Here is a 20,769-nt window from a genome sequence, read left to right on the forward strand (position 1 = left end):
TGAGAAAAAAAAAAAAAATATATATATATATATATATATATATATATATATATATATATATATATATATATAGAGAGAGAGATAGATATATAATATATATTTTTTTTAAATAACAGCTATATAACATATATTGAACCAAGTTTATAAATACAATATCTGGCTATATTTAAATTCAATATTTAAAAACGATCTGGTTAAATAACTAAAGAAGCAGCAATAAGTGACCCAATATAAAAAAATTTGCCTTTAGAATTGTTTGCGGTTAAACAAACAATATTTAAATACTAATTATAATTGTTATGAATAAAAAATGTTATGGCCTAAAAAAAAAAAAAAAATGTTATGGCCTAAGTTTAGAAAATACAGTATTTGAGTACAATTCAATTCGGTAACTAAACATGATCAGGTTAAATAATTACAGAAGCAGCAATAAGTGACTTGATATAAAAATACCTTTAGAATTGTTTTTGGTTAAACAATATTTCAATGCTAATTATAAATGTTATTAAAAAAAAAAAAGAAAATTGTGGCCTAAGTTTAGAAAATACAGTATTTGAGTACAATTACATTTGGTTACTAAAAATGATCAGGTTAAATAATTACAGAAGCAGCAATAAGTGACTTGATATAAAAATACCTTAAGAATTGTTTTTGGTTAAACGATATTTCAATGCTAATTATAAATGTTCTAAAAAAAATTGTGGCCTAAGTTTAGAAATACAGTATTTGAGTACAATTAAATTTGATATCTATACATTATCAGATTAAATAATTACAGAAGCAGCAATAAGTGACTTGATAAAAAAAATACTTTTAGAATTGTTTAGGCTAAAAAAAAAAAAAATTCATAAAGGTTTTTTATTTTTATTCAAACTTGATTGTGAAGTTTTTATCATATACAATGATAATACATATTTTTACATTTATAAGGTGGGTGGGAGGGAGAAAGAAAGAAAGAAAGAAAGAAAGAAAGAAAGAAAGAAAGAAAGAAAGAAAGAAAGAAAAAGCGCAAGAGATATGTGAATAAATAAGAAGTAGGAAACAATAGAAATCAATTTGCCATTTTTTTAATGCTGTAATATTTTTTTTTTCCATAGCTGAAATCCTTTGAACATTATTTTTCCATCTTAGAAGGACACAAGGTGGGTACATTGCCTCTGTAAAGTTTACAATTTTTTTGTCCCATATAATTAAAATAATTAATAAATGACAATTTCTTTAGATTGTATACAATTAATCACATCACAAATGTTTTAACAACAGTCATAGAATAAGGAGTTAGCAGAATATTAAATTAAAATGTTATTCCCTTTAAAGCTTTCAGAATGCTAGGGGGAAATTTACAAAAACTGGTGCATCTGTGAATATTATCCAATCAGCTTCCAGGTTTTATTGTCAAAGCTTAATTGAACAAGCTCAAGTTAGAAGCTGATTGGTTACCACGCACAACTGCACCAGATTTAGTAGATCTCCCTCAATGTGTCAGGAAGGTGTCATAGTGACCACTCTAAAAGCCTGAAGGATAACTATGGAAATGCAGCGGAAACCTCGGATTGCGAGTAACGCGGTTAACGAGCGTTTCGCAATACGAGCACCTAAAATCCTAACTTGGATTGCGAGTGTTGTCTTGCAGAACGAGTAGGATTCAGGCCAAAGTGGTGGGCAGTACCTTGTTTGGCCTGAGGTGGGGGGGCGCCGGAGCAAACCTTGGAAAGGCTCGTGAACAGAGTCTTTCCGATGTTTGCCGAGGTCAGCCGAACTCTCCGAGGTTCCAATGTAGTACACCATGCTATGGGCCCTGTGTAGCCTTGAAGATAAATCCATGTACAGCAATATTATTTGGCTAACACATTTGAATACAAATAATGTATAAAATGTTGGGACCTCCTTTTGCAATTGTTCTGAAGGTGATTCGTACTAACTAGAGGAACTGCTTTGCCATGAAGGATAAAGGGACATGAAGGCCCATTAATGATTTTGTTATGGGGCATCAGTACACCTAGTTATTGTCCTGTTAGAAAGAAGCTGACGCTTTTATTTCCTCCATACAGAAAGCCATCAGCCATGGGTGATGGGGAGATGGCTGTGTTTGGGGAGGCTGCCCAATACCTCCGAAAGTCAGATAAGGAGAGGATTGCGGATCAGACCCGTCCCTTTGATGCCAAAACAAATGTCTTTGTGATTGACCCCAAGCAAATGTACGTCAAAGGCGTTGTCACCGGCAGAGAAGCTGGAAAGGTCACCGTAAAGAAAGAAGACATGTCCGTAAGTTGGGAAAATCTAATTATCAGCTTGGGTTACATTTTGTACAATCTGTAATAAATGCACACAGTCATGTTTTTCTTGCCCCGTGCTTTTCTGTAGAGTGCAACAGTGAAGGAAGATGAAATTTTCCCCATGAACCCTCCAAAGTACGACAAGATTGAAGACATGGCCATGATGACCCACTTGAACGAACCATCTGTCCTGTTTAACCTCAAAGAGCGTTATGCAGCCTGGATGATCTACGTAAGTCTCTCAGCCAACTCAGTCCTCTGGATCTGACTCCATGACAAAATCCCGGTGTCACTAAGTTTTTCTATGATCTCTGCAGACCTACTCTGGCCTTTTCTGCGCCACAGTCAACCCCTACAAGTGGCTGCCAGTGTATGACCCCAAGGTGGTTGCTGGCTACAGAGGAAAGAAGCGTCAGGAGGCCCCACCACACATCTTCTCCATCTCTGATAACGCCTATCAGGCCATGTTGACTGGTGAGTACTGGGGGTTTACTTGCTAACAGATAACAGTAGATTCATATACGTAGAGTACTTTCTGGAAGCTTGGCCAGATGTAAACCTCTCATTAAGATGCTTAAAAATATAATGTTCCAAGCAGATAGAAAACAAAATGCTCTAGGTCAGCCTTTCTCAACCTTCTTACCCCAGAGGATATGCAATTATCTTCAAGTCTCGGGGAAACACTGATAAAATTATTTAATCAGGGTCAGTGGAAAAAATTTCCCTTGCACTGGTGGCTAGTGGTAAGAATGCCCCGTTACAGTTTTAGTCAGAATGCCACCCTTACAGACAGCTACAAAGACTATTGGTGTCATGCAGTGCCCTGAGTTAGACCCCTGTCCAGCACTTCCAGCATGGCATCACGACTGAGAACAAAGAATGCAACGTTTCAAACATAATTCAATACAATTTAATAAGCAATGGGTGTGGTGGGGCGTAGGGAAGAGGGGAAATAATTCACAGGCCCAAAGCTTTATTGAAAGGACAAAGACACACAAGGGAAAGTGGGGGAAGGGGAGATATTCAGATGTCCTCTTCCTCCTTGACATCCATCAGGTTATAGTCTCTAAACAGACTGTGAACCAGTCTACGACAGTCCTCAATGGACATCCTCTCAAGCTGGTGGATGAGGCGCTTTCTGGCACAACATAAAGCATCCTTAAAGCAGCACATCACCTGCCAGGCCCCATCAAACATCTCCGAGTAAAAGCCCTACAGAATAGTCTGTTCAGCACACCAAAGTGTGTAATGGCTGTCTGTGGCACAAAGTCCTTGAGCTCTGGTTCCAAGGCCCTCAAAAGGTCCTGTGCCAAGGGGCAATCACAGAAAACGTGGAAAGCAGTATCCTCCTTGATGTTGCAGAAGGGGCAGTGTCTGTATCTGCACAGGTTTCTGGCATGCATAAGTGTCCTGAGTGGGGAACCCCCCTTTGAATTCCCATCCATGCCAGATCTTTGTGCCTGTCGGTAAGTCTCTTTGAAGAAACATTCCTCCAGACCACTTTTCAAGTGGCTGGAGGTAGGCCTGGAACAGGCTCCACAGTGTCCTTGGTTCGGGTCAACTTGTAGATAGTCTTTGGCTTCCACAAGTCAGGCTTGACTCCCTGTAGCCTTTAGCTATGCCAAGTGGTAATGGACTTGGAATTATATAGGAACCAACAGATGAGAGGTCAATCAGCCACAGCTCAAGGAACCCCTTAGAAACCCCTGGAGTAACCGTAGGGTGCCACAGAACCCTGGCTGAGAATGGCTGCGCTAGATGTTTAACTCAAATCATTACATAGACCTTTATAAAAGGCCACAGTTTTACAATGCAAACCTCAGAAAAAGAAAAGTGGCAAATTCACATAACATATTAATTATCGAGCTCTCACATAGATTAACATGCTACATTTGCCTATAATGGGTTTGTAATGTTTACTTTCACCCTGTTTCATGTTAACAGATCGTGAAAACCAGTCTGTTCTGATTACGTAAGTTGAAAATAAATAATTGAATCTATGTTGCTTTGTGTTGTAAACATGAGTTGTGTGCAAGAGATAACTATTTTTTATTCCATTTTTGTTACCTCTTTCTAACCCACAGTGGAGAATCTGGTGCCGGAAAGACTGTCAACACGAAACGTGTAATCCAGTACTTTGCAACAATTGCAGCTATTGGTGACAAAAAGAAGGAAGAGCCACAACAAACTGGAAAAATCCAGGTCTGTAGCTTCCTTTTGGTCTTCTAATGTCTCGTACACACGGCCAGACTTTCCGAGAAAAAAAGTCAGACGGGCTTCTTTTCTCGGAATGTTCGCCCGAGTGTAGCCTCCATCAGACTTTTTTTGTCAGAAGTCCGACAGACCTTAAATAGAGAACCTATTCTCTATCTTTCCGTTGGACTTCCGACGGACTCACGGCGGACTTTTGCATGGTCAAAAGTCCGACCGTGTGCACGAGGCATTAGCATTAATACTAATATATAGAACAAACAGTGAGAAATTATTTCATTTTTATACCTTTATAGGGGAATCTGGAGGATCAAATCATCCAGGCTAACCCGCTGCTGGAGGCCTTTGGTAATGCTAAGACTGTGAGGAATGACAACTCTTCCCGTTTTGTAAGTTGGACCTATTTTAACCTTATACTTCTCCTATTGCATTGAAAAGAAAAATGAAAGTTGACTGGTATGTCTTGTTCTGGTCTAGGGTAAATTCATCAGAATCCACTTTGGGACCACAGGAAAACTGTCCTCTGCTGATATTGAGACATGTAAGTCTTGTAGGGGAGACAATTTACTTGAAAAAATAGGGACAGTCAAACGCTGATGATGACAATGTATGACTAAGGAATTGTTGTATTATTATAATTTTTTATTTTTGTTTTCTTGTTTTTCTTTGAAAAAACCCCATACCATACCAGTTTGTTAATACCAAATTGGTCATACCAGACTGGTCATACCAGATTGGTCATACCAGTGTTTTTGCCTACAAGCTGGGGGCAGATGCACTGTACTGTGCCGATCTTGTGATATCACTCACTGGCCAAAATCTAGGGCTAATCTCCAATGGTCTACTATTTAAAGAGTTATGATAGATCCACCATGGAAGGGGTTTATGTTGTTTCCCAGACTGGAGGAGACTTAATTCATAGATCAAATACATGTGGTCTCCTTTTTACGTATCTAGTAGAAGACATAAACATGGGAATATTACTTGTGTGGCAATATGCTCACTGTTTAGGTGGCAAGATTTGTAAGTATATTTGAATTTATTTGTTGCTAGCCTTCTGACAGGTGGCACATAATACCCACTTACTCTTTTTACCAAAATTCCAAACAGCATAATTACAGGAAGTCAGGGCCATCAGGGGGGTACAGTCAATACAACTGTAAGGGGCCCCCACGGGCCAGAAAAAGGCAGGACGGGTGAGGGGGAGCCATGTTGTGCACTATAGAAATGATCTCACAGCTTCTGCTGCTCTCTGTGTCATTGAGCTCAGACATTGAGCTCTCTACTGCCACCTTTGGTTACTATGTGCATGTACACCCCTCGTGAGATCTGCCTGTACTGTGATCCTCTGTGTCAGCAACATGTCAGCTTTGTGAAAATGAGCTGGGACTAGGTAGGCATATTTCCTTTACAATTAGGGGCTGTGAAGGAAAGGGAGGGGGGCAGTTTGTGTACAGGGAGGGGCCAGGGCTTGTGTGTTTACAGATTGGTGTATGTGTGGGTCTGACATATTTATACAGGTCGGGGGACTGGCATATATACAGGTGGGGGGCTGACATATATACAGGCGTGAGGGGGGCTGGCATATATATACAGGTTTAAGGGGGGGCTGAGTACATACAGGTGAGGTGGCCAGTGTGGATTTGGTGGGATGGCCCATGGGCAAGCCCTGTGGAATGTTTGTGGTCAGGCTCGGGGGGGCCCTAGGTCTAAAACTGTGTAAGGGGGCCAAAAATTTCTGATGGCTGCCCTGCATAGACCTGACAAATATCATGATTGTGACCAAAGTTAGGGTGGCAAACTGTTTATATATATCCTATGACAATCGTACTTAATGAGAGCCATTGATTATTTATTGTTCTAGATCTACTGGAAAAATCCAGAGTAACATTCCAGTTGTCTGCTGAGAGGAGTTACCACATTTTCTACCAGATCATGTCCAACAAGAAGCCAGAACTGATTGGTAAGTGATGATGAGGAATAGGTATTTATTAACCTCTTTGTGTAAAAACACAGACAGATCAGATCTGGAGGATAGATACAAATAAACATCCAATTTTTTTGACAAGGAATAGAAAATTGTCACTTAATTGGTGACTTGTGATCTGGGATGTAAACCTTTAAACCTTAAAATGGACCTAAAATCATACTAAGGAAAAAAACTTGGTTTCTCAAGGCTGGTTATTAGTTAAAATGACCGTAATGTCGGCAAAAAAATAAATAAAACATGCATCCCTTCCTTCTTCCAGACATGCTTCTGATTACCACCAACCCCTATGACTTCACCTTTGTCAGCCAAGGTGAGATCACCGTGGCCAGTATCGATGATCAAGAAGAATTAATGGCCACCGATGTAAGTGGACTCACTCTCTGGAACATTATACTTTTAACACTTTGATTTACCAAAATGTAGTGTATATATTAATGTGTTACAATCAGGGAGACGTTTAATCTGATGAGTTTTTGTTTAACAGAGTGCCATTGACATCCTGGGCTTCAACGCAGACGAGAAGATTGGTATTTACAAAATGACCGGCGCTGTGATGCACTACGGTAACATGAAGTTCAAGCAGAAGCAAAGAGAGGAGCAGGCTGAGCCCGACGGCACAGAAGGTGAGAATTAAAGAGCATCTTTGGTCATTTAAAAATAATAAATAAATACTGCAGCTGCTGACTTTAAAAAAAAGGGACATTTACCAGTCCAGGTATCCAGCGCTGTCCTCACCTGGGCCGGTTATTCGCCTGTCTTTGGTGCAGCCATGTGGACCGTGGAACGCCGGCTGTGACTCCCTGCAGCTTCACAGCCAGCTCCCCACTGTGCATTCTGCATTCTATGAATGGTCCCGGAGTCTTCTGGGACCCATCAGGTGTCCCAGGAGGTTGTGGGTGGTGAAAGGGGGGGTGGGCGGAGTGGGAGTTCCCTAAAAAAAAATGTTTTATTTTAACAGCAGAGAGGGGAGGGAGGAGGGGAATCAGCAAAACTTCAGATTTTAAGGGAATACTTAGCACTAAAAAAAACTGTTATACTCACTGCGTTTCATCAGTCTGTACTAAGGTCGGTTTATTTAGTAACGTACCAAAAAAGACAGAGCGCTATTACTTATTATTATGCTCTTTGAACATAATCTCTATCTTTGAATTGCTTTATTCAAGACATTAAAACAAATATTACTATTCTTCAGAGGCTGACAAGATTGCCTATCTAATGGGCCTCAACTCAGCTGATCTCCTGAAAGCTCTGTGCTACCCCAGGGTCAAAGTCGGAAATGAATTTGTCACCAAAGGTCAAACTGTCCAGCAGGTAAACTTCACATTTTTGCTGGCGTATATATTTTTTGGGGTTTTTAAAATTGATAAAACAGAAGACTCATTGTCATCTTTGATCTTTAGGTATACAACAATGTCGGTGCCCTGGCCAAGTCTGTCTTTGAGAAGATGTTCTTGTGGATGGTCATTCGTATCAACCAGCAGCTGGACACCAAACAAGCAAGGCAGCACTATATTGGCGTCTTGGATATTGCCGGCTTTGAGATCTTTGATGTGAGTAAAATGACTTGGTTGATGAATGTATTTGTCATGTACTTGTCTTCATTGGATGAAGTTAACTCATTATATTGTATATTTTTGAACAGTACAACAGCTTGGAGCAGCTTTGTATCAACTTCACCAATGAGAAACTGCAACAGTTCTTTAACCACCACATGTTTGTGCTGGAACAAGAAGAGTACAAGAAGGAAGGCATTGACTGGGAGTTCATTGACTTTGGCATGGACTTGGCTGCCTGCATTGAGCTTATTGAAAAGGTACATAATATAAACATTGGCAATTGGCAGTACCATTACATATTTTGAGCACTAATGTCATTAGTAATATGCTTCAGCAGTACCAAGTTTCTTAAGATTTACTATTTTGTATTTAGCCTATGGGTATCTTCTCCATCCTGGAAGAGGAGTGCATGTTCCCCAAGGCAACAGACACTTCCTTCACCAACAAGCTGTATGACCAACATTTGGGCAAGTCCAACAACTTCCAAAAACCCAAACCTGGCAAAGGCAAAGCTGACGCTCACTTCTCCCTGGTCCACTATGCTGGAACTGTGGATTACAACATCAGTGGCTGGCTGGACAAGAATAAGGATCCATTGAATGAGAGTGTCATTCAGCTTTACCAGAAGTCTTCAGTAAAACTCTTATCCTTCCTGTATACTGGCCATAATGTTGAATCAGGTATTACATGGTTTCATCATCTGCTGGAATTAATAACATGTTAATCACTATACAGCATCCTAGTCAGTCTTCTTATACAGTATATTAACTGATTTTTTTTGTTTTTCCAGACTCCGGTGGAAAGAAGGGTGGCAAGAAGAAGGGTTCCTCTTTCCAGACTGTGTCTGCTCTTTTCAGGGTAAACGAAAAATAAATATGAAATAGAATACCAATAGTTTAGTGCATTTCTTTAGCTTTAATGATACAATTATCAACCCACAGGAGAATTTGAACAAATTGATGTCAAACTTGAGGAGCACTCACCCTCACTTTGTGCGCTGCTTGATCCCCAATGAAACCAAGACCCCAGGTCAGCTGAACAAAATTACTTTATTTGATAGGAAACATAATTTGTGTTCAAATATTGATTTATATATTTTTTCCTTAATTTAGATATTCTAGTTCATCATTTGCTTATGCACCAGCTTACAATTTTAAATCTGTTAAAATAAAAATGACACATTTCAACCTGAGAATTTTTTTTTTACTGTGGATTCTCTTTAACAATTTTTTTCTTTTAATCTTTAGGTATTATGGATCATTATTTGGTCATGCACCAGCTCAGGTGTAACGGTGTGCTGGAGGGCATCAGGATCTGCAGGAAAGGCTTCCCTAGCAGAATCATCTATGGTGACTTCAAACAACGGTATGGGCCACTTCTAACACTGAGGGGGTATTACTAAAACTGGAGAGCGCAAAATCTGGTGCAGCTCTGCATAGAAACCAATTAGCTTCCAGGTTTTATTGTCAAGGCTTAGTTGAGCATATTAAAGTTAGAAGCTGATTGGCTGCCATGTACAGCTGCACCAGATTCTGAGTGCTCCAGTTTTAGTAAATCTCCCCCTAAGTGCACATATGGAATTAACATATCATAACAAGTGTGAAGTTAAGGAAGTTCTATTTAGTTTAGTTTACAAAAGTGTTACTCTTTGTAATACAGTTACAAGGTCCTGAATGCAAGTGCCATCCCAGACGGCCAGTTTATTGACAGCAAAAAGGCTTCTGAGAAGCTTCTTGGATCCATTGATGTTGACCACACACAGTACAAATTTGGACACACTAAGGTATTTTTACAGTTTGTGCAGTTTTAGGTAATCAAATGGTACAAGCAAAACAATATAATATAATATTATTTTATTTGACTTGATGTATAGGTGTTCTTTAAAGCTGGTCTGCTGGGTGTCCTTGAGGAGATGCGAGATGATAAGTTGGCACAACTGATTACTGCTACTCAGGCCATTTGCAGAGGATATCTCATGAGGGTCGAGTTCAAGAGAATGATGGAGAGGAGGTACTTTCAAGTTCTTTGTTCTTGACTTAATACATTTTTAAACCAGACATGTCTAATTTGACTGCTACAATTTGTTCCAGAGAGTCCATCTTCTCCATCCAGTACAATGTCCGCTCCTTCATGAATGTCAAGCATTGGCCATGGATGAAACTCTACTTCAAGATCAAGCCTTTGCTGAAGAGCGCTGAATCTGAGAAGGAAATGGCCAACATGAAGGAAGAGTTTGAGAAGACAAAGGAGGCTCTGATCAAGTCAGAGGCAAAAAAGAAGGAGCTTGAAGAGAAAATGGTAGCCATCATGCAAGAGAAGAATGACCTGCAGCTCCAAGTTGCATCTGTAAGTGTTTACCCATTAATAATAATGCTTCAGACCAAAAAAACTTGCATGATACACAATCTAAGAATAAGCAATTTATACCTATTATTTAATGTACTTCCCAGGAATGTGAGGGCTTAGCAGATGCAGAGGAAAGGTGTGAGGGTCTCATCAAAGCCAAGATTCAACTGGAGGCCAAAATCAAGGAGGCCAATGAGAGGCTAGAAGATGAAGAAGAATCAAATGCAGAGCTGACTGCCAAAAAGAGGAAACTTGAAGATGAGTGTTCTGAGCTGAAAAAGGACATTGATGATCTTGAGCTGACTTTGGCCAAAGTAGAGAAAGAGAAGCATGCTACAGAAAACAAGGTATTTCCATTTTCTACTTGGTACTCTTCAACATCAACAGTTAAAACTATGTTATTTGCAGCTAATGTTTTTGGGTAATAACACGTAAATATAATCTGAAATGTAGGTTAAGAACCTCACTGAAGAAATGGCTGTTCTTGATGAGAACATTGCCAAACTTTCTAAAGAAAAGAAAGCCCTTCAAGAAGCCCATCAACAAACTCTGGATGATCTGCAAGCAGAAGAGGACAAGGTCAACACTCTGACCAAGGCCAAGACCAAGCTGGAGCAGCAAGTAGACGATGTAAGTGGAAGTATACAAAATATATACTGGTGCTGAAAGTTATATAGAAAAGTCACAAGTTTGAACAAGTTTTATTTTCTTGCAGCTGGAGGGATCTCTTGAACAAGAGAAGAAGCTCCGCATGGACATGGAGAGAGCAAAGAGGAAGCTGGAGGGTGATCTGAAGTTGTCTCAGGAATCAACAATGGACCTGGAAAATGACAGGCAACAGCTGGATGAAAAAGTTAAAAAGTAAGACATTCCAATAAGATATGTAAGGAACTGGGTGTCCCATGTCCTCCTGTTGTTGATGTTTTGTATGATTTAGATTTTGTGTTGTTTTGTGCACCATTCCATACCTTGAGGTCTCACATAAGTCGTTCTTCTAACTTAACAGGAAGGAATTTGAAATTAGCCAGCTTCAAAGTAAAATTGAAGATGAGCAGGCCTTGGGTGCACAATTGCAGAAAAAAATCAAAGAGCTTCAGGTAGATTTTTTCCAACAAATGTGACAATACCAACTTTGTGTTTTTTCTATCAACTGTTTTATAAGAAAACATAAATTTGTGTTAACATTAGGCCCGCATTGAGGAACTTGAGGAGGAAATAGAGGCAGAGAGAGCAGCTCGTGCCAAGGCTGAGAAACAACGCTCAGACCTTTCCAGAGAGCTTGAAGAGATCAGCGAGCGTCTGGAGGAAGCTGGTGGGGCAACATCTGCTCAGATTGAAATGAACAAGAAACGTGAAGCAGAATTCCAGAAAATGAGACGAGACCTGGAGGAGGCCACCTTGCAGCATGAAGCCACCGCTTCAGCACTTAGGAAGAAGCACGCTGATAGTGTAGCTGAACTTGGAGAACAAATAGACAACCTTCAAAGAGTAAAACAGAAATTGGAAAAGGAGAAGAGTGAGCTGAAGATGGAGATTGATGACCTTGCCAGCAACATGGATACTGTCTCTAAGTCCAAGGTACGGTAAATAAAATACTACATCGGCTGTTATTGCCAACCAATACAATTCTGAATACTGGAAATAATGACTTTGATTTACCTTGTAGGCCAACTTAGAGAAGATGTGCAGAACTCTTGAGGACCAATACAGTGAAACTAAAACCAAAGAAGATGAGCATCAGAGAATAATTAATGACCTGAATGCTCAAAAAGCACGTCTTCATACAGAAAATGGTAATTTTTGAATGCCAACAGTAAAAAAGATGACACAACAGATTCACAAAATATGCTTAACTACACCGTTATTCTTATGAAATAGGTGAATTTGGCCGTCAGCTGGAGGAAAAAGAATCTCTGGTCTCTCAACTCTCTAGAGGAAAACAAGCCTTCACCCAACAAACCGAGGAGCTGAAGAGGCAGCTTGAGGAGGAGACCAAGGTACTTTGGCCATACACAAAAATAAATTTGTGAAACACTATCTTAAGTATATGCTTTTACAAAAATAAAGTTTAATGATAAGGACCAAGAATCAACTCTTAATATTCATCTGACATAGTTCTCATGACTGCTGTGTTTAGGACAGTTCACTAAAATTGTTGGCAATGGTACCTTTAGGAATTCAATTAACTGGTAAATTACCCAACACATACAATATGATTTCATTATCAATGTAAGTCTTTCCTACCTCCGTCCATCATTAAATTAGGACAGCACAATCATTAATAAAGTTCCCATATAGAAGCCCACGTGGTAAATTGCTCTTATATGGGCTCTTAATAAATTAGAACAGCATTACGTTCAATGACTAGATTGTGAGAAGACAACAATTAACCGACCATTTGCCTTAAAAACAAACAAATGGCCCCTGCCCCCACCTATAACTGGCCCTTTACAGCAAGGAGCACAAGGAAGGGCAAACGCATGAAAGACAAAGACAGAACATTCCATAGCTCAACTCACCAACCAGTCTGCCAACCAACCCAATTAACCTGTCCAACAGTCTGTGTTATAAACAGGGGTTTAGTTAGCACGCATTTGTAAACGTATGCTTGTAAATAATGCTAAACCTTACATACTTGTCATTATTCTTTCAGAATTTTTTGGTCAGTTGTTTTTAATACTATAATAGAAGACTATTTGTCTTACATTTATAAAATGTCCCTTTACCTTCAAGGCCAAGAATGCCCTCGCTCATGCACTTCAGTCTGCCCGCCACGACTGTGACCTTCTCAGAGAGCAATTTGAAGAGGAACAGGAAGCCAAGGGTGAACTTCAGCGTTCACTCTCCAAAGCCAACAGTGAGGTTTCTACATGGAGGACAAAATATGAGACAGATGCCATCCAGCGCACAGAGGAACTAGAAGAGGCCAAGTAAGATTCTGTCAATTCTTAAAATAAGTGATGTTAAGGCTTTTGAATGATATCCTTCAATGTGAATTGAATTAGAGTTAAAGTTATTCAAGTTTCCACCAGTAGAAAATCATATTGATGATCATCTTCCACCAGTGGAAGATGATATTTGTTTCAAATAATGTGATAGTGAGAATTCTGACATCCACATATAAGCAATTTTATCTTTGTAATGTCAAAATTTTCTGAGCATTCATATAATATCATCTCCTACATAACAGGAAGAAGCTGGCCCAGCGTCTGCAGGAGGCTGAAGAACAAATTGAGGCTGTCAACTCTAAATGTGCTTCTCTGGAAAAGACCAAACAGAGACTACAATGTGAAGTAGAGGATCTCATGGTGGACGTAGAACGTTCCAACTCAGCATGTGCCGCTCTGGATAAGAAGCAAAGGAACTTTGACAAGGTGTGCTATAAAAAAAATAGAAGCAATAGAAGATTTCGATGAAAGTGTAGTGGTATGAACTTATAAAATAAAAAAATATTATTTTGCATTAAATAGGTCCTGTCTGAATGGAAGCAGAAGTTTGAGGAGGCCCAGGCTGAACTTGAAGCTGCTCAAAAGGAATCTAGAGGTCTCAGCACAGAAGTTTTCAAGATGAAGAACTCCTATGAGGAAGCACTCGACCAGCTTGAGACACTGAAGAGGGAAAACAAGAACCTCCAACGTATGTCCATCTTTGCATTTAATGTAGGGGGGGGGGGCATGGAAACTATCATTTTGGGGCATAATTATTGTATAAAGCAACTTTTTTTGTAATTTTGACCACCAGCACTGAATTTGTTTTGATATATATTTTTGTGTGCACAAAAGTGGGGTTTGAAGGTTCTTTAATCCTGACAATGGCAAAATATGGTCTTTTTTTACAATTGTAGAGGAGATCTCAGACCTGACAGAGCAAGTTGCCGAGTCTGGAAAGAGCATCCATGAGATTGAGAAAGCCAAGAAACAGATTGAGCAGGAAAAATCTGACCTGCAATCAGCACTGGAAGAAGCTGAGGTAGGCAGACCGGACACTGTTATGCTTTAAAACCCTTTAACATTTTGAGCTCTATGTATAAAATGTTTGCTGTACTAGCAGTCAAAACAAAAAATTGCCTAATTTGCTTTAATATGTGTAATTACTACATCATGAGTGCCATCTGGTGTCCATATTGCATTTCAGAGGAAAAAAAAACACATTATGCCCACTATAGGTGTGTGCAGCTTAATGCATTAGGGTGTGCACCCTTAAGCTCAAACACACGTACATGTGTATGTATCTACATATATATGACCCCCGCACATTGATCTCCCTACACAGTGTAAGAGAAAAGTATTAACACTTCTCTTATGGCAGAGCCAGTAAGAGGGAGATCTTTCCCATGTTCCTGTTGCTACACAGAGAGATAACACTATTAGGGTGTGCCTGGGCACATCCGGCACACCCTGTGTGCACACCTATGATGGCCACAATACATTAACCACTGAGTCTTCATAGATCTCCATATTTACAAATTTGTAACATTTTAGGGATCTCTGGAACATGAAGAGGCCAAGATCCTTCGTGTACAGCTTGAATTGAACCAAGTGAAGTCTGAGGTTGACAGAAAGGTGGCTGAAAAGGATGAAGAGATTGAACAGCTCAAGAGAAATAGCCAGAGGGCCCTGGAGTCCATGCAGACTTCCCTAGATTCTGAGGTCAGGAGCAGGAATGATGCACTGAGACTTAAGAAGAAGATGGAGGGAGATCTCAATGAGATGGAGATCCAACTAAGCCATGCCAACCGACAGGCAGCTGAGGCCCAGAAACAGCTCAGGAACGTCCAGGGACAACTCAAGGTATAAAATAATCACCTTTGTGAATGCTTACCCTTTTCGTGGCTTTACAAAAATATCGTAATCAGCACCACTGTGTTTCTTCAATTTAGGATGCCCAACTGCATCTTGATGATGCTATTAGAGGAAATGATGACCTTAAGGAACAGCTGGCTATTGTGGAGAGGAGAAACAATCTCATGCAAGCAGAAATTGAAGAGATGAGGTCTGCCCTGGAACAGACAGAGCGTGGTCGCAAAGTGGCTGAGCAAGAGCTGCTCGATGTCACTGAACGTGTCCAACTTCTACATACACAGGTAAGGATGAGGGCTCATTGCTAACAGATCTGAATAAAGCAATAACAGAAGAACACATGACAACGTTTGGGTATCTTTATCTGACAGAACACCAGTCTGATCAACACTAAGAAGAAGCTTGAAGCTGATGTTTCTCAGTTCCAAAGTGAAGTGGATGAAGCTATCCAAGAATGCAGAAATGCAGATGACAAAGCTAAGAAGGCAATCACAGATGTAAGTCTCAATTCACCCATAATTATAAAATAGTATGGTAATAAAATACATGTCTCATGTGACCATTTGCAGCTTCCTACATAGTTATTCAGGTTGAAAAAAGTCCATCTAGTTCAACCATAGAAAAAAAATATCGTACAATCCAATAAACCCAATTCTATACCCACAGTTCAAACTTTTGCATTTTCAAAACAATATGTCAACTCAACTTTCCCAAACTATGTTTTGGAAGATATTTTGGTCGATCCAATATGTAGAAGATCTTTGTAAATGTACTTGCTCTTTTATTTTATAGGCAGCCATGATGGCTGAAGAGCTGAAGAAGGAGCAGGACACCAGCGCTCACCTCGAGAGGATGAAGAAGAACCTTGAACAGACTGTGAAGGATCTTCAACATCGCCTGGATGAGGCCGAGCAACTGGCAATGAAAGGTGGCAAGAAGCAATTGCAGAAACTGGAGAGCAGGGTAAGCAGTCTTTTATATATTTACAGTATTTAATAATGAATATGTATTTAACATGTTTAACACAGTGATATCATTTTTTTTTTTTTTTAGGTGCGTGAACTTGAAAATGAGCTTGAAGCTGAACAAAAACGAGGCTCTGATGCCATCAAGGGTGTACGCAAGTATGAGAGGAGAGTCAAGGAACTGTCTTACCAGGTATATACCACGTACCGGGTTTCTTAAAGATAAAACATTCTATTTGATCTTTACATTCTACAGTATATCTCATATCGATTCTCTACTTTACAGACTGAGGAGGACAAGAAGAATGTGTTCAGGCTTCAGGACCTGGTAGACAAACTGCAGCTGAAGGTCAAAGCCTACAAGAGACAGGCTGAGGAATCTGTAAGTAGAATTTTATGGGGTGTTATTTCTAGACTTTAAAAGTCCGTAGTTTTCTTTGAAATAATTCATCTCTCCCCCCTCATCACATCACTTTCCTTGTAGGAGGAACAAGCCAATGTACATATGTCCAGGTTCAGGAAAACCCAGCATGAGCTGGAAGAGGCTGAAGAGCGCGCTGACATTGCTGAGTCCCAGGTCAACAAACTGAGAGTCAAGAGCCGGGAAATCGGCAAGGCAAGTAGAGTTGTCTTATAGAGGATCGTTATTTACCATCATTTATACAATGTTCAAATACATTGCAATATAACTCCAGAATCAAAATGATAAATCACTGAACTGTAAGACTAGAAGTTTTTGGCATTATTTTTGTATCTAAATCATATATTTGTTTTTCTCTGCAGAAGGCAGAAGAGTAAAGAAACGGACCGAAAAGAAGATATTTACAAAGGATGTTCATAAAATATGAGCTGTGTTTGTAAATATGAAACCCACTTTATAGTATTCTTATGCTCTAGATGCAAATAAAAAATTAGTCAGTATCTGAATGTCTCCGTTCATTTTTTTCTGGTAATCATTAAAGAAATAAGATGTGGTTGTGTGCAATCAAGTGAGATAGTCACCTTTTTATGGACTGATAATAAAATAAGACTGAGATATAATGGTTACTGACATGCACACATACATGCATATATACCCATACACACATGTATACACATTAACACTTATACACAAACAAACACTCCTACCCATACACACATACATATATACACGTAAACACTTATACACACACAAACACTCCTACCCCTACACACATACATATATACACATAAACACGTATACACACACACAAACACTCCTATACATATATGCACATAAACACTTATACACACACAATCACTCCTACCCATACACACATACATATATACACATAAACACTTATACACACACACAAACACTCCTATACATATATACACATAAACACTTATACACACACAAACACTCCTACCCATACACACATACATATATACACATAAACACTTATACACACACAAACACTCCTATACATATATACACATAAACACTTATACACACAAACACTCCTACCCCTACACACATACATATATACACATAAACACTTATACACACACACAAACACTCCTATACATATATACACATAAACACTTATACACACACACAACCTCCTACCCATACACACATACATATATACACATAAACACGTATACACAAACACTCCTACCCATACACACATACATACATATATACACATAAACACTTATACATACACACACAAACACTCCTATACATATATACACATAAACACTTATACACACACACAAACACTCCTACCCATACACACATACATATATACACATAAACACTTATACACACACAAACACTCCTACCCATACACACATACACTTATACACACACACAACCTCCTACCCATACACACATACAGTATACATTATCACTTATACACACAAAAACACTCCTACCCATATATACACATATACGCATGCCCCATAGACATCGGCGCCCATCATTTTTGTAAATATCTCTTAAACCATAGAGGTTTAAGAGATATTTCAAGCACCTAATCTAGGCTTACATGTAGGTAAATGTGGTTGTAAAGGGTTTACAACCACTTTAATTAGTCATTTATTAAGTCATCAAGATGCACAATCCGCTTGTCCCAATATGTCATCATTTAGCAGAAATATTTGGACACAATTGTTTACTTACACCAGCCTTTTTCTACCTTTTCACACCAGAGGAACCTTGAAATGATTTTCAGGTCTTGGGGACAGTACCGGCGCAGGGTCATCCAGAGCCCAGGGCAAGGATCGTGAATCCCACCCTCACCACCCTGCATCCATTTGTTGCTTCTTTTGCCCAAGGCAGCTTTCCCTTCTGGCCACCCCTTGTCCCGGCCCCGCTTAGGAAACTTCTGCTAAAATCTATTTAGTGGGGAGAATGCACCCCAACATAGGTGGCCAAACAGAAGAATGCTACCCTTACAATTGTGTTCAGATTTCCACCTTTACAGACATCTAAAAAGATGTAATGCCGCTGGCTCAGCCAAATATTGTTGGACCCTAAACTATCCTGGAACCTTCAGGTGGGAGGTCAGTCAACCCCAGCTCAAGAAACTCTTTAAGATCCACAGAACCCTTAGTTGAGTATGGCTGACCTAGGCTGAGACAAAACTCTGCCAGCACCAGTACAAAGTGTTCCAGGCCTGCAGGCTTCTCACACTATTTTTGAGCCCAACCTCAAGCCCAACCCCTGAAAAAACAACCCCACACCATAATCCCCCTCCACCTAATGATTTGGACCAGTAGATAAAGCAAGGTTCATAAAGACACGGATGAGCAGTTTGGGGTGGAGGAACTTGATTGGCCTGCACAGAGTCTTGACCTCAACCCGATAGAACACCTTTGAGATGAATTAGAGCAGAGACTGCGAGCCAGGCCGTCTGATCCACATCAATGCCTGACCTCACAAATGTGCTTCTGGAAGAATGATCAAACATTTCCATAGACACACTCCTAAACCTTGTGGACGGCCTTCCCAGAAGAGTTGAAGCTGTTATAGCTACAGAGGGGGGGCCGGTGGTTGTGGAGGGGGGGGGGGCGACTTGTTGGAATCTGGATGCTCCCTTTACCAATGCGTATAGGGAATGAAAGGGGTTCATAGCACCACTACTTATGCACCAAAAAAGTGTAAAAAGTAAATAAAAACATTTTTTTTCAGATCCTCTGAGAATTGTTTGCCATGGGGTGCCACATTGAACTTCTAGTGACCAGTATGAGCTTTTGACAAGTTCTTTATTGAAAAACAATAAATAAATGGTTCCATGAAGTAGATCCAACGTAGTTCTGCACCCGACGAAGGCTCCCACCACCTGACAGTTTTTAAATAACAAAGGGGTGGGGGCGACTGATGATGACTTTGGGTGTTCCCGCAACCTTTTGACATCATGGATCGGAGGCATGCTTTGCCCTGCACCCGGGCCTTATCATTACCTTATGAGTGACAGTGGATCCACTTTTTTCTGTAACCCTGGGACTGCAGTTCTTGGAAGGCAGTGCATCGTAGGAACATGTTCAGTACTGACGTTATCTAACTGCTCTTTTCCTACACTTTGGTATCTTTGCCCTGGGCACTGGATAACCTCATCCCATCACTGGTTGAACCCCCATGAGAACATGCTAATGTTAATGCAAGCACACCACACTCACTCAAAAGAGTCTAGGTTTGGAGGAATAATAATAATAACAACAATCAAATACTAAAAATAAAGAAATGCTTTCATGAGCACTTAAGAGGCTTCTGGGAGTTTATTTTTTGGGAGTTCCTCCTTAGCGCCCCTTAATAGTACTCTGGCCTGTAGTATGCCTGTAGTATCATGCCTTCGTAGTGGTTTGAACAGGGAAATGTTTCCAGCACGATGTAACTAATATCTTCTTAATGGATCGGTCCTGGGTTTCATGCGTTCACATTCAGACTCCTGACGACAGGCCATTTGCTGTCATATTAAACACCCAATCTGGCTGCTGCCCTGGAAGGAAGATGCCAAACGTAAGTTCTCCAGTAGAAGAACAAAATGTCCTACCTGGGCTGGATGACCTGTACTGACTTCTGCAAAGTGCCCGCAAGATTTCCCAGCACGTTGGACATGTTCACCCACCAATAAACCCCATGCCGCTGACAAAGATGGCATTTTATTGGCCCGTATGTGTGTGTCAGTCCTCACATGTAGCCGGGGCTGTATGAAGAACAGGGTGAACTTTACAGGACTCAAAATGCAGCTTGTCCTTCAGATTCTGCCAGGGCTTCCCCATGTGCATGATCGCAATCACTCTCACAGGACAAACTACACAACTAGGGCACGCCTCCGCGTGATGTCACACGCAACCGGTCGCGTACTGAAGGACAGGTCGCAGGCGAGGTCCGAGCCTGAAGTAGGAGCTCCGAGTCTGCTCGGCTCAGTTCTCCTGCCCCTGACAGTGACTCGATTCCTTCACTATGCGGCGAAGCTGGGCATCGCCGCTTAGTGAAGGATTGGCTCGGGTGGCTCGGCTGCTCGAGGCTGCTCTAGTCCTGCAAAGGGGAAAGCATTCCTACTGTGAAAAAAGTGCAGGGACGCCGTTCCCACACGTTCCTGCAGGACTCAAGCCCTGCATATACCCCCCTTTCATTTAATATAAATAAAACACTGA

General features: G+C 40.4%; 1 protein-coding gene across 1 annotated transcript in view; it reads left to right on the forward strand.

The window, feature by feature from the left end:
• LOC120918376 overlaps window positions 1-17,064 on the forward strand; it is a 67,225-nt gene extending 50,161 nt beyond the window's left edge. Inside the window, exons 43-81 of the mRNA XM_040329921.1 lie at window positions 2,052-2,265; window positions 2,365-2,508; window positions 2,594-2,750; window positions 4,221-4,248; window positions 4,361-4,478; window positions 4,784-4,876; window positions 4,965-5,028; window positions 6,352-6,450; window positions 6,737-6,840; window positions 6,962-7,100; window positions 7,670-7,788; window positions 7,878-8,027; window positions 8,120-8,290; window positions 8,407-8,713; window positions 8,824-8,891; window positions 8,975-9,062; window positions 9,281-9,398; window positions 9,693-9,816; window positions 9,907-10,043; window positions 10,124-10,379; window positions 10,484-10,726; window positions 10,833-11,009; window positions 11,095-11,240; window positions 11,386-11,476; window positions 11,568-11,957; window positions 12,046-12,172; window positions 12,258-12,376; window positions 13,113-13,309; window positions 13,570-13,753; window positions 13,850-14,015; window positions 14,224-14,348; window positions 14,861-15,169; window positions 15,259-15,462; window positions 15,550-15,675; window positions 15,971-16,141; window positions 16,232-16,336; window positions 16,430-16,525; window positions 16,628-16,759; window positions 16,927-17,064. Of these exons, the coding sequence (XP_040185855.1) occupies window positions 2,052-2,265; window positions 2,365-2,508; window positions 2,594-2,750; window positions 4,221-4,248; window positions 4,361-4,478; window positions 4,784-4,876; window positions 4,965-5,028; window positions 6,352-6,450; window positions 6,737-6,840; window positions 6,962-7,100; window positions 7,670-7,788; window positions 7,878-8,027; window positions 8,120-8,290; window positions 8,407-8,713; window positions 8,824-8,891; window positions 8,975-9,062; window positions 9,281-9,398; window positions 9,693-9,816; window positions 9,907-10,043; window positions 10,124-10,379; window positions 10,484-10,726; window positions 10,833-11,009; window positions 11,095-11,240; window positions 11,386-11,476; window positions 11,568-11,957; window positions 12,046-12,172; window positions 12,258-12,376; window positions 13,113-13,309; window positions 13,570-13,753; window positions 13,850-14,015; window positions 14,224-14,348; window positions 14,861-15,169; window positions 15,259-15,462; window positions 15,550-15,675; window positions 15,971-16,141; window positions 16,232-16,336; window positions 16,430-16,525; window positions 16,628-16,759; window positions 16,927-16,941 (5,821 nt within the window). The 3' untranslated portion in view covers window positions 16,942-17,064. The remainder of the gene's footprint in view (window positions 1-2,051; window positions 2,266-2,364; window positions 2,509-2,593; window positions 2,751-4,220; window positions 4,249-4,360; window positions 4,479-4,783; window positions 4,877-4,964; window positions 5,029-6,351; window positions 6,451-6,736; window positions 6,841-6,961; window positions 7,101-7,669; window positions 7,789-7,877; window positions 8,028-8,119; window positions 8,291-8,406; window positions 8,714-8,823; window positions 8,892-8,974; window positions 9,063-9,280; window positions 9,399-9,692; window positions 9,817-9,906; window positions 10,044-10,123; window positions 10,380-10,483; window positions 10,727-10,832; window positions 11,010-11,094; window positions 11,241-11,385; window positions 11,477-11,567; window positions 11,958-12,045; window positions 12,173-12,257; window positions 12,377-13,112; window positions 13,310-13,569; window positions 13,754-13,849; window positions 14,016-14,223; window positions 14,349-14,860; window positions 15,170-15,258; window positions 15,463-15,549; window positions 15,676-15,970; window positions 16,142-16,231; window positions 16,337-16,429; window positions 16,526-16,627; window positions 16,760-16,926) is intronic.
• The last annotated feature ends 3,705 nt before the right edge of the window (window positions 17,065-20,769 follow it).

This window comes from Rana temporaria, chromosome 12 (genome assembly GCF_905171775.1).
Source record: "Rana temporaria chromosome 12, aRanTem1.1, whole genome shotgun sequence".
Lineage (NCBI taxonomy): Eukaryota > Metazoa > Chordata > Amphibia > Anura > Ranidae > Rana > Rana temporaria.